General features: G+C 47.6%; 1 protein-coding gene across 1 annotated transcript in view; it reads left to right on the forward strand.

Moving 5' to 3' along the window:
* The window catches only part of CEP112 (centrosomal protein 112), a 78101-nt gene that overhangs the window by 48959 nt on the left and 14912 nt on the right, over positions 1 to 14230 (forward strand). Inside the window, exon 21 of the mRNA XM_075279571.1 lies at positions 5710 to 5940. Coding sequence (XP_075135672.1) covers positions 5710 to 5940 — 231 coding nt within the window. The remainder of the gene's footprint in view (positions 1 to 5709; positions 5941 to 14230) is intronic.

Here is a 14230-nt window from a genome sequence, read left to right on the forward strand (position 1 = left end):
TCATGTGACCTGTCACCCAGATCTGCATCTCCGCTGGAGCGTTTCACGCTCGTTTTAATGGTGAATTTTTTTTTTTTTTTTTCCCCTGAGCTTTCCTTTCACCACCTCTGCATCAATGTGCCACTTTGTTCTTGGTAACCAGAATTCCTGTGGGTTTTCACCCCATAAGAGCTGTGTGTGAATTATGTGTTAGGTGGGGAGCCACAGGGTAAGACGCACAGACTTGTGTTGGTCTAGAAGGTCGGTGTCTCGGGTCATCTTACTTGTATTGGTCTGGTCAGTAGATTGTCAGCTCCGCGAGCTTGGCCTGGCCGGTGGATTGTCAGCTCCGCGAGCTTGGCCTGGCCGGTGGATTGTCAGCTCCGCGAGCTTGGCCTGGCCGGTGGATTGTCAGCTCCGCGAGCTTGGCCTGGCCGGTGGATTGTCAGCTCCGCGAGCTTGGCCTGGCCGGTGGATTGTCAGCTCCGCGAGCTTGGCCTGGCCGGTGGATTGTCAACTCTGTGGTCTCATTGTGACCAATAGATTGTCAGCTCCCTGATCTGAGCCTGGTTAGGAGATTGTCATCTCTATGGTTTTGGTCTGCCCAGTGGTTGTGGTGTCAGATCATACTGTCAGATCATAGATAGATGGCGGCCTGTACCGTTCACTGTATCTAAGGGCTGGTGCGGATGTATTTGCGTTGGGTCAGGTACCACCACCTCACTGGCACCAACCCCTCTATAATGTACAGCACCATGACAAAATCTCATGCCGATACTGCAAACCCACAAAGCAAAATGACCTGCCCTGCTGCTCCTCAGTGCAAAAGTTGAAAGGCGGCGGGTTACGCAGTATAATTATATAGGGAATATCACCATTTCTGGAGCATTTTGGCTGTGGCCTATATTGGTCAGGTAATGGCAAGAAGATGAACGTCTCCCACTCTCAAAGAGGTTAGAAAGTCCCAAAAGCAATACATCCCCCACCCCATTAACCTTGTAGAACCATGTGCACGATAGGAGGAGATCAGCGTTTGCCTTGTGGTGGTCATTAGTGGCGGCAGCACCTCTGGAGCGGACGCTTTCATGGTACAGTCTTACCCAGACTTCTAATTTCTTCAAAGCGGCTGACATCTGGGCCCTTTGAAGAACCATTAATACATCTTATCCCTTTGCCGTTTTCCTCTGCCCATTTTTTTAATTATAGCATTCCTTTCAAGTCGGAAACATGTTTGCTCTAAACGCGCGCGTCGTCCTCTGCCACCCAGCTGCGCTTCGCACAGACCCGAGCCAAAATCAAAGAGCAAACTATAAAGAGAGGGAAAAAAGGTTTGATGGAGCCGACGCAAAACAGATGAAAACCGAGACTAATGTGCACAGACACTAGACGCCTCTCCTCAAAGGGGTTAATCCTATATGCAGGTACCCACTGCTATAAAATAGCCTGTGCAAGCATCTCACCTAACATGCCCATACAACACCGCAGTCAAAGTGTGCACACCGAATATACTATATTATCCAGAGCATCGTAGGAAGGGCAACTCTCATTATCAACAATACAGAATATTACTGTCCTCTTTGTACTGGTGATCTCACCTTTCACTGGTGCTGTATATACAGTGCTATCACTGCTCATTGTCCTAGTGATCTAGGTGTAGTACTGATCAATATACTGTAGATGACCTCTCAATAGTGATATGTATACGGTGATATCTCTGCTCTATATGATGGTGATCTGGTTTGTAGCACAAATCACTGTACTCTGGGTGTCCTGTCACCAGTAATATATGTATATGGTGATATCTCTGCTCTGTATGCTGGTGATAGGGTGTGTAGCATAGATCTCTGTTCTCTAGGTGTCCTCGCACCAGTGATTATATGTATACAGTGATATCACAGTTCTATGTCCTGATTATCTGGTATGTAGTACTAATCGCTGTCCTCTCACCAGTGATGTATATACAGTGATATCAATTCTCTATGTCCTGGTGATCTAGGTGTAGTACTGATTACTTTACTCTAGGTGTCCTCTCGATAGTGATATGTATACTGTGATGTCACTGCTCTATGTCCTGGCGATCTGGTGTGTAGTACTAATCGCTGTACTTTCGGTGTCCTCTCACCAGTGATGTATATACAGTGATATCAGTTCTCTATGTCCTGGTGATCTAGGTGTAGTACTGATCACTGTATTCAAGGTGTTCTCTCGATTGTGTTATGTATACTGTGATGTCACTGCTCTATGACCTCGTGATCTGGTCTGTAGTATTAATCACTATACTTTAGTTGTCCTACCACCAGTGATGTATATACAGTGATATCAATTCTCTATGACCTGGTGATCTAGGTGTAGTACTGATCACTGTACTCTAGGTGTCCTCTCGATAGTGATATGTGTACTGTGATGTTACTGCTCTATGACCTCGTGTAGTATTAATCACTATACTTTAGTTGTCCTATCACCAGTGATGTATATACAATGACATCACTTCTCTATGCCATGGTGTGTAGCACTAAAAGGTGTATATATACATACGCTCTAGTCACATATAGAGCTGTACACAAGACTCTTCTTATCTCCTATTACCGGAGAGGAGTTCATTTTGGGAGGAGAGGTGGCAGACTGAGCTACATTGTCACGCTAGTGATATTGGTTGGAGATGACCTTCTATATGTTTCCAAGGGAAGGAGTTGCGACTGCTGCTTTATGTGTGACTGGAGGATAACAGTTCCTGAGAATAGCCTGCATGTCCTGCCCGCCTGTTTGGTGCTGGTTATATGAATGATGTGTGTAGTAGTCCTGGTATGAAGTGGTAATGTTGGTGCGCTGGTGATCTAGCTTTTTGCTTGGCCTGCTGGCCCACATTCCCGGGACACTGTTCCCGCCTTTATGAATCCTCTTTGATCTTTTGCTTTCTTAAGGAGACTTTTGTGACTTAAAATACTAAGACTTGGTCTGAGAATAGTGCGCCGCTGCTTGCCATCCTGCACACTGGGGAATATTTGCTTTCTCTGAAAATTTTATGGCCCACATAAAAATGGCAGCTCTATCTCTGGCCAGTCTGTGGTCATGTGACCTGAACTAACAAAATCGTTATGGGTGCACATACTTTCATCCTCACTTTCTAGGGACGGCTCTTCACATGCTGTAGCCATTTTGGAGTTTTATGTAAATTAAACTTGTCAGGATCTCTGCTTATAGTCCTTGAGTGGCTGTATTCTTGTCCTGAAATCTCAGCTGAGGGTTTGTTACATTGGCACCTTGGGTGGAGTGCAGACCCTTCAGGTAGCCCAGTCATGCCGTCATCTGTTCCTCTCTTCTGTACATTCCCTCCAGAAATCTCTACATAGGCGCTGTATACACAAGACACACACAAGTATATACTGTTTGACAGGCAGGGCAATGTCATGTGACCTCTCCCTCCTACACTCATTGGCTGAATAAGTTGTGTAGTTAGTGCTGTTGTGGCCCCTTAGTCCTGTGTAGCAGTGTTGTTTTCTGCAGACTTCTGGAGCCCAATGCAAAATCCAATACAGTTGTGTATTGGTGGCGTGTATCATTGTTGTACAATTGTGTGTGTTATATATCATAGCTGTACAGTCATGGCCAAAAGTTTTGAGAATGACACAAATCTTATATTTTCACATGATCTGCTGCCCTCTGGTTTTTATGTGTGTTTGTCAGATGTTTTTATCACATGCAGAAATAGAATTGCAATCATATTATGAGTAATAAAAGCTTATATTGACAGAATGAGTTAATGCAGCGTTGCAATATTTGCATGCTCTCAATCCACTTCTGGACCAAATCCTGACTGATAGCAGTCCATTCTTGCACAATCAATGCTTGCATTTTGTCAGAATTTGTAGGTTTTTGTTTGTCCACCCGTCTCTTGATGATTGACCACAAGTTCTCAATGGGATTAAGATCTGGGGAGTTTCCAGGCCATGGACCCAAAATCTCTATGTTTTGTTCCCTGAGCCATTTAGTTCTCACCTTTGCTTTATGGCAAGGTGCTCCATCATGCTGGAAAAGGCATTGTTGATGGCCAAACTGCTCTTGGACAGTTGGGAGAAGTTGATCTTGGAGGACATTCTGGTACCATTCTTTATTCATGGCTGTGTTTTTAGGCAAGACTGTGAGAGAGCCGATTCCCTTGGCTGAGAAGCAACCACATACATGAATGGTTTCAGGATGCTTTACAGTTGGCATGAGACAAGACTGGTGGTAGCGCTCACCTCGTCTTCTCCGAATAAGCTGTTTTCCAGATGTCCCAAACAATCGAAAAGGGGATTCATCAGAGAAAATGACTTTACCCCAGTCCTCTGCAGTCCACTCCCTGTACCTTTTGCAGAATATCAGTCTGTCCCTGATGTTTTTTCTGGAGAGAAGTGGCTTCTTTGCTGCCCTCCTTGAGACCAGGCCTTGCTCCAAGAGTCTCCGCCTCACAGTGCGTGCAGATGCACTCACACCTGCCTGCTGCCATTCCTGAGCAAGCTCTGCACTGCTGGTAGCCCGATCCCACAGCTGAAACACTTTTAAGAGACGGTCCTGGCGCTTGCTGGTCTTTCTTGGGCACCCTGGAGCCTTTTTGCCAACAATGAAACCTCTCTCCTTGAAGTTCTTGATGATGCGATAGATTGTTGACTGAGGTGCAATCTTTCTAGCTGAGATACTCTTCCATGTTAGGCCATTTTTGTGCAGTGCAATGATGACTGCATGTGTTTCTTTAGAGATAATCATGGTTAACAGAAGAGAAACAATGATGCCAAGCACCAGCCTCCTTTTAAAGTGTCCAGTGGTGTCATTCTTACTTAATCATGACAGATTGATCTGCAGCCCTGTCCTCATCAACACCCACACCTGTGTTAATGGAGAAATCACTGAAACGATGTTAGCTGGTCCTTTTAAGGCAGGGCTGCAATGATGTTGAAATGTGTTTTGGGGTTAAAGTTCATTTTCTAGGCAAATATTGACTTTGCAAGTAATTGCTGTTAAGCTGATCACTCTTTATAACATTCTGGAGTTTATGCAAATTGCCATTAGAACAACTGAAGCAGTAGACTTTGTAAAAATTAATATTTGTATCATTCTCAAAACTTTTGGCCATGACTGTACAGCTGTGTATTGGTGACGTGTATTATAGTTATACAATTTTGGTGTTTTTTGCGTTGTATATTATAGGTGTACAGTTGTTGGTGGAGTGTATCATAGTTATACAATTTTGGTACTTTGTACAGTTGTGTATTGCTGGTGTGTATCATAGCTGTACAGTTGTGTATTGGTGTTGTGTATCATGACTAGACCGTTATGTGTTGGTGTATATATGGCTGGACAGTTGTGTGTTTTATGTGGCGCCTCCTCTGGGATAGCTATGAATGCAGGTGAGCTGGGCGGTGCGGAGTAGTGGAGACTTTGTGATCCCGGGATCCTCTTTGATTAGTAGGGAGGAGCCAGCAGATGCACAGTCCTGTGAGGTCATATGTGGGACATGTATGTACAGACTGGATATATGTATACCGCCCTCATCTGTAGGAGACTCCAGGCATCATGTAGTGCCATATCTCAGAGGTGCAGCCTAATCACGTCACTTGCCCTCCCATAATCTCTTGCTCCCTGGAGAGTCCTATGGGCCTGGTGGCAGGATGCTTACCCAGTCCTCACATAATCGTCGCCTGCAGGGGGCATATGTGCCACTGCTCATAACCAGACCTGTCTCCTTCTCCACAGACCATCTCAAACCTGGAGAACCAGGTGTACAAGATGAAGGAGGAACTCATCCAGGTCAACGCTCAGCACAAGCAGCAGCTGCTGGAACTCGGCCATCTGAGGGACGACGAGAAGCACAAGACGGTGCAGGAGCATCAGAAGGCCATGAGCAAACTGCGGGCAGAGATGGAGGCCATGAGGCTGGAACTGCAGAGGACACACGCTGCACAGACTCAGGAGGCTCTAGAGAAGGTCAGGGCTCCGTACTCCTCTGGAGATTTCAGGATTATCTATATTTATGGCATTTTGTTACTACTCTCTTCCTGCGCCACCTTTCTGACAGTTTACATTCCTGCTTCTTCCTTGTTGCCTCCATTGGTTCTCTTACTGCTTATATTCTTAGTTTGGCTTGCTACCTGGTTCTCTAAGACTGGTATCCACCTCTTTCGTACTATCCTCTATCCCTGGTCAGGTTCTTCCTGGACACCCCCTGATTATCCTGTCCCTGGTCAGGTTCTCCATGTCCTCTCCTCATGGAAACACCTGACTTTCCTCCATCCTTGATCAGGTTCCCTGTGTCTTCTCCTCTTGGACACCTGACTATCCTCCGTCCCTGGTCAGGTGCTCTTGGTCTTTACCTCTTGGACACCCTGTGGCTAGCCAATGTCCCTGTTCAAGATCTGTATTTCCTGTTCTATTGGATAACCCTGACTGTCTGCTAACCTTGGTCATGTTCTCCATGTCTTCTCTTCTTGGACACACCCGACTATCCTCTGCCCCTGGTCAGGTTGCCATAAACTCAATTCCCTCTATTGTCCTGCCGCTTGCGATGTTGTGTCGGGGAATACTCTTGTGTGTATGGGGTGTCAGAGAACGGTACCTGCAGTTTGATATTAGGGAATGTTAGGGGTTAGCCTGCTCTGTTACCTGTAGATGTCATTCTCCTCTCCTGTGGGACTGGTCATGGTGCCAGTGACCCGCATATTATGTACCCAGCACCTGTCATTGCTTTTATTGTTATATCAGATTTCCATATAAAAGAGGTGTCTTGTGCTTTCTCCACATTATCAAACACTAGCCAGATGCTGCCACCATAAACTACGGTAAGCAGTAGCCAGGAGCACTGCTGTACCCTGTATTACTACACCGAGTATCTACACTGCTGTACCCTGTATTACTACACCCAGTATCTACACTGCTGTACCCTGTACTACTACACCCAGTATCTACACTGATGGGCCTCGTACTACTCTACACCCAGTATCTACACTGCTGTACCCTGTACTACACTACACCCAGTATCTACACTGCTGGGCCTCGTACTATACTACATCCAGTATCTACACTGCTGTACCCTGTATTACTACACCGAGTATCTACACTGCTGTACCCTGTACTACTACACCCAGTATCTACACTGCTGGGCCTCTTCTGTTAACCATGGTTATCTCTAAAGAAACACATGCAGTCATCATTGCACTGCACAAAAATGGCCTAACAGGGAAGAGTTTTGCAGCTAGAAAGATTGCACCTCAGTCAACAATCTATCGCATCATCAAGAACTTCAAGGAGAGAGGTTCCATTGTTGGCAAAAAGGCTCCAGGGCGCCCAAGAAAGACCAGCAAGTGCCAGGACCGTCTCTTAAAAGTGTTTCAGCTGTGGGATCGGGCTACCAGCAGTGCAGAGCTTGCTCAGGAATGGCAGCAGGCAGGTGTGAGTGCATCTGCACGCACTGTGAGGCAGAGACTCTTGGAGCAAGGCCTGGTCTCAAGGAGGGCAGCAAAGAAGCCACTTCTCTCCAGAATCAATATCAGGGACAGACTGATATTCTGCAAAAGGTACAGGGAGTGGACTGCTGAGGACTGGGGTAAAGTCATTTTCTCTGATGAATCCCCTTTTCGATTGTTTGGGACATCTGGAAAACAGCTTATTCGGAGAAGACGAGGTGAGCGCTACCACCAGTCTTGTCTCATGCCAACTGTAAAGCATTCTGAAACCATTCTTGTGTGGGGTTGCTTCTTAGCCAAGGGAATCGGCTCTCTCACAGTCTTGCCTAAAAACACAGCCATGAATAAAGAATGGTACCAGAATGTCCTCCAAGATCAACTTCTCCCAACCATCCAAGAGCAGTTTGGCGATCAACAATGCCTTTTCCAGCATGATGGAGCACCTTGCCATAAAGCAAAGGTGAGAACTAAATGGCTCAGGGAACAAAACATAGAGATTTTGGGTCCATGGCCTGGAAACTCCCCAGATCTTAATCCTATTGAGAACTTGTGGTCAGTCATCAAGAGACGGGTGGACAAACAAAAACCTACAAATTCTGACAAAATGCAAACATTGATTGTGCAAGAATGGACTGCTATCAGTCAGGATTTGGTCCAGAAGTGGATTGAGAGCATGCCAGGGAGAATTGCAGAGGTCCTGAAGAAGAAGGGTCAACACTGCAAATATTGCAACGCTGCATTAACTCATTCTAACTGTCAATATAAGCTTTTGTTACTCATAATATGATTGCAATTCTATTTCTGTATGTGATAAAAACATCTGACAAACACACAAAAACCAGAGGGCAGGAGATCATGTGACAATATAAGATTTGTGTCATTCTCAAAACTTTTGGCCATGACTTATCTACGCTGCTGGGCCTCGTACTTACTCTACACCTAGTACAGTGGTGAAAAAAAAAAAAAAATTTAGTCAGCCACCAATTGTGCACGTTCTCCCACTTAAAAAGATGAGGTCGGCCTGTAATTGACATCATATGTAGACCTCAACAATGAGAGACAAAATGAGAAAACAAATTCAGAAAATCACATTGTCTGATTTGGAAAGAATTTATTTGGAAATTTTGGTGGAAAATAAGTAGTTGGTCATCTACAAACATGCAAGATTCCTGGCTCTCACAGACCTGTAACATCTTCTTTAAGGGTCCATTCACACGGAGGAAGTTGGCGCTGATTCTGGCTCGGACCCCGTGTCAGAATCAGCGATGAAAAAAAGACTCCCATTGATTTCAGTGGGTTCCATGCGGAAAATGGAACCCATTGAAGTCAATGGGAGTCTTTTTTTTTTTTCAGCACTGATTCTGACGCGGGGTCCGTGCCAGAATCAGCACCAACTTCCTCCGTGTGAATGGATCCTTAGAGCCTCCTCTGTCCTCCTCTCATTACCTGTAGTAATGGCACCTGTTTGAACTTGTTATCAGTATAAAAGACACCTGTCCACAACCTCAAACAGTCACAGTCCAAACTCTACTATGATGAAGACCAAAGAGCAGGAGGACACCAGAAACAAAATTGTAGCCCTGCACCAGGCTGGGAAGACTGAATCTGCAATAGGCAAGCAGCTTGGTGTGATGGAATCAACTGTGGGAGCAATAATTAGAAAATGGAAGACATACAAGACCACTGATAATCTCCCTCGCTCTGGGGCTCCACGCAAGATCTCACCCCGTGGGGTCAAAATGATCACAAGAACGGTGAGCAAAAATCCAAGAACAACGCGGGGGGGACCTAGTGAATGAACTGCAGAGAGCTGGGACCAATGTAACAAAGCCTACCATCAGTAACACACTACGCCGCCAGGGACTCAGATCCTGCAGTGCCAGACGTGTCCCACTGCTTAAGCCAGTACATGTCCGGGCCCGTCTGAAGTTTGCTAGAGAGCATTTGGATGATCCAGAAGAGTATTGGGAGAATGTCCTATGGTCTGATGAAACCAAACGGGAACTGTTTGGTAGAAACACAACTTTTCGTTTTTGGAGGAAAAAGAATACTGAGTTGCATCCATCAAACACCATACCTACTGTAAAGCATGGGGGTGGAAACATCATGCTTTGGGGCTGTTTCTCTGCAAAGGGACCAGGACAACTGATCCGTGTATATGAAAGAATGAATGGGGCCATGAAGTACACTGCTGGGCCTTGAAGTATAACACACAGTATCTGTACTGCTGAGCCTCACACTACTACACCCATTATCTACACTGCCGGGCCTCACACTACTACACCCAGTACCTACACTGCTGGACCTCACACTACTACACCCATTATCTACACTGCTGGACCTCACACTACTATACCCATTATCTACACTGCCGGGCCTCACACTACTACACCCAGTATCTACACTGCCGGGCCTCACACTACTACACCCATTATCTGCACTGCTGGGCCTCACACTACTACACCCAGTATCTACACTGCTGAGCCTCACACTACTACACCCATTATCTACACTGCCGGGCCTCACACTACTACACCCTGTACCTACACTGCTGAGCCTCACACTACTACACCCATTATCTACACTGCCGGGCCTCACACTACTACACCCATTATCTACACTGCTGAGCCTCACACTACTACACCCATTATCTACACTGCCGGGCCTCACACTACTACACCCTGTACCTACACTGCTGAGCCTCACACTACTACACCCATTATCTACACTGCCGGGCCTCACACTACTACACCCATTATCTACACTGCCGGGCCTCACACTACTACACCCAGTACCTACACTGCCGGGCCTCACACTACTACACCCATTATCTGTACTGCCGGGCCTCACACTACTACACCCATTATCTACACTGCCGGGCCTCACACTACTACACCCAGTACCTACACTGCCGGGCCTCACACTACTACACCCATTATCTACACTGCCAGGCCTCACACTACTGCACCCATTATCTACACTGCCGGGCCTCACACTACTACACCCATTATCTACACTGCCGGGCCTCACACTACTACCCCTATTATCTGTACTGCCGGGCCTCACACTACTACACCCAGTATCTACACTGCCGGGCCTCACACTACTACACCCATTATCTACACTGCCGGGCCTCACACTACTACCCCCATTATCTACACTGCCGGGCCTCACACTACTACCCCTATTATCTGTACTGCCGGGCCTCACACTACTACACCCAGTATCTACACTGCCGGGCCTCACACTACTACACCCAGTATCTACACTGCCGGGCCTCACACTACTACACCCATTATCTACACTGCCAGGCCTCATACTATTACACCCAGTATCTACACTACTGGGCCTCACACTACTACACCCAGTATCTACACTGCCAGGCCTCATACTATTACACCCAGTATCTACACTGCTGGGCCTCACACTACTACACCCAGTATCTACACTGCTGGGCCTCACACTACTACACCCAGTATCTACACTGCCGGGCCTCACACTACTACACCCATTATCTACACTGCCGGGCCTCACACTACTACACCCAGTATCTACACTGCCGGGCCTCACGCTACTACACCCATTATCTACACTGCCGGGCCTCATACTATTACACCCAGTATCTACACTGCTGGGCCTCATACTATTACACCCAGTATCTACACTGCTGGGCCTCACACTACTACACCCAGTATCTACACTGCTGGGCCTCACACTACTACACCCAGTATCTACACTGCCGGGCCTCACACTACTACACCCATTATCTACACTGCTGGGCCTCACACTACTACACCCAGTATCTACACTGCCGGGCCTCACACTACTACACCCATTATCTACACTGCCAGGCCTCATACTATTACACCCAGTATCTACACTGCTGGGCCTCACACTACTACACCCAGTATCTACACTGCTGGGCCTCACACTACTACACCCAGTATCTACACTGACGGGCTTCACACTACTACACCCATTATCTACACTGCTGGGCCTCACACTACTACACCCAGTATCTACACTGCTGGACCTCGTACTATACTACACCCAGTATCTACACTGCTGGGCCTCACACTACTACACCCATTATCTACACTGCTGGGCCTCACACTACTACACCCATTATCTACACTGCCGGGCCTCACACTACTACACCCAGTATCTACACTGCTGGGCCTCACACTACTACACCCATTATCTACACTGCTGTGCCTCACACTACTACACCCATTATCTACACTGCTGGGCCTCATACTACTACACCCAGTATCTACACTGCCGGGCCTCACACTACTACCCCTATTATCTGTACTGCCGGGCCTCACACTACTACACCCAGTATCTACACTGCCGGGCCTCACACTACTACACCCAGTATCTACACTGCCGGGCCTCACACTACTACACCCATTATCTACACTGCCGGGCCTCACACTACTACACCCAGTATCTACACTGCCGGGCCTCACACTACTACACCCATTATCTACACTGCCAGGCCTCATACTATTACACCCAGTATCTACACTGCTGGGCCTCACACTACTACACCCAGTATCTACACTGCCAGGCCTCACACTACTACACCCAGTATCTACACTGCTGGGCCTCACACTACTACACCCAGTATCTACACTGCTGGGCCTCACACTACTACACCCAGTATCTACACTGCCGGGCCTCACACTACTACACCCAGTATCTACACTGCTGGGCCTCACACTACTACACCCATTATCTACACTGCTGGGCCTCACACTACTACACCCAGTATCTACACTGCTGGGCCTCACACTACTACACCCAGTATCTACACTGCCGGGCCTCACACTACTACACCCATTATCTACACTGCCAGGCCTCATACTATTACACCCAGTATCTACACTGCTGGGCCTCACACTACTACACCCAGTATCTACACTGCCAGGCCTCATACTATTACACCCAGTATCTACACTGCTGGGCCTCACACTACTACACCCAGTATCTACACTGCCGGGCCTCACACTACTACACCCATTATCTACACTGCTGGGCCTCATACTATTACACCCAGTATCTACACTGCCAGGCCTCATACTATTACACCCAGTATCTACACTGCTGGGCCTCACACTACTACACCCAGTATCTACACTGCTGGGCCTCACACTACTACACCCAGTATCTGCACTGCTGGGCCTCACACTACTACACCCAGTATCTACACTGCTGGGCCTCACACTACTACACCCAGTATCTACACTGCCAGGCCTCATACTATTACACCCAGTATCTACACTGCTGGGCCTCACACTACTACACCCAGTATCTACACTGCCAGGCCTCATACTATTACACCCAGTATCTACACTGCTGGGCCTCACACTACTACACCCAGTATCTACACTGCCGGGCCTCACACTACTACACCCATTATCTACACTGCTGGGCCTCATACTATTACACCCAGTATCTACACTGCCAGGCCTCATACTATTACACCCAGTATCTACACTGCTGGGCCTCACACTACTACACCCAGTATCTACACTGCTGGGCCTCATACTATTACACCCAGTATCTACACTGCTGGGCCTCACACTACTACACCCAGTATCTACACTGCCGGGCCTCACACTACTACCCCTATTATCTGTACTGCCGGGCCTCACACTACTACACCCAGTATCTACACTGCTGGGCCTCATACTATTACACCCAGTATCTACACTGCTGGGCCTCACACTACTACACCCAGTATCTGCACTGCTGGGCCTCACACTACTACACCCAGTATCTACACTGCCAGGCCTCATACTATTACACCCAGTATCTACACTGCCGGGCCTCACACTACTACACCCAGTACCTACACTGCTGGGCCTCACACTACTACACCCAGTATCTACACTGCCAGGCCTCACACTACTACACCCAGTATCTACACTGCCGGGCCTCACACTACTACACCCAGTATCTACACTGCCAGGCCTAGCATTAATACATCTACTGTAGTATTGACACTGCTGGGCCTATGGCTACTACACCTGGTATTGACACTGCTAGGCTTTGCACTACTACACTCAGCATTGACATTGTGGGGCCTTGTACTATTAGGGAGGCGCCTGGAACTGTTGCCCATGGCAGCCAATGACATTGCGGCTTTCATTTCTCTATGGGCGACATATCTTGAAGTCTGCACCGTTTGTTTCTAGAAAAGGAGCGGTATTAAGAGGTTCCACAAACTGTGTCAAATTTATAAAGGATGTGATATGAGGGACGTGTGATGTATCTGCCTGCTATGCAATTATCATTCTGTAGTTTGTATTATAGGTCTGCGGCCGCCATCTTGTTCCCTCTGGTGATGGGAGGGCCATGTATTTATCCCACCAGTTGCCCCATTTTCATCCTCCAGTATGTACTATAGCTAGGCAGTCACCATCTTGTTCCTTGTAGTGATGTGATGTGATGTAGTAATGTACCCGTCCGCTGCCCCATTCTCATCCTCCAGTATATATTATATCTAGGTGGCCGCCATCTTGTTCCCTCTGGTGATGTGAGGATCATGTATGGGCTGTGCCATTCTCACCCTCCAGGCTGCATCTTCTCTGGGCGGTGGCCATCTTGTTCCCTCCAGTGATTGGGGCCAGATGTGGGCGTCAGGCTGCGCCAGGTGTAGTGTGCGGGGTAAGTGGCTGCAGATGTGGTGGCTGGCTCGCTCTCCTCTCTGGTATTCGGATATATAAGCCACAGCGATCAGAGCACAGAAAAGCAATCGTCCCAGGAATCCGACTCAGAACGCCGCACATTCCAGCCTGACACCGTGC

Source organism: Leptodactylus fuscus, chromosome 6, assembly GCF_031893055.1.
Source record: "Leptodactylus fuscus isolate aLepFus1 chromosome 6, aLepFus1.hap2, whole genome shotgun sequence".
Lineage (NCBI taxonomy): Eukaryota > Metazoa > Chordata > Amphibia > Anura > Leptodactylidae > Leptodactylus > Leptodactylus fuscus.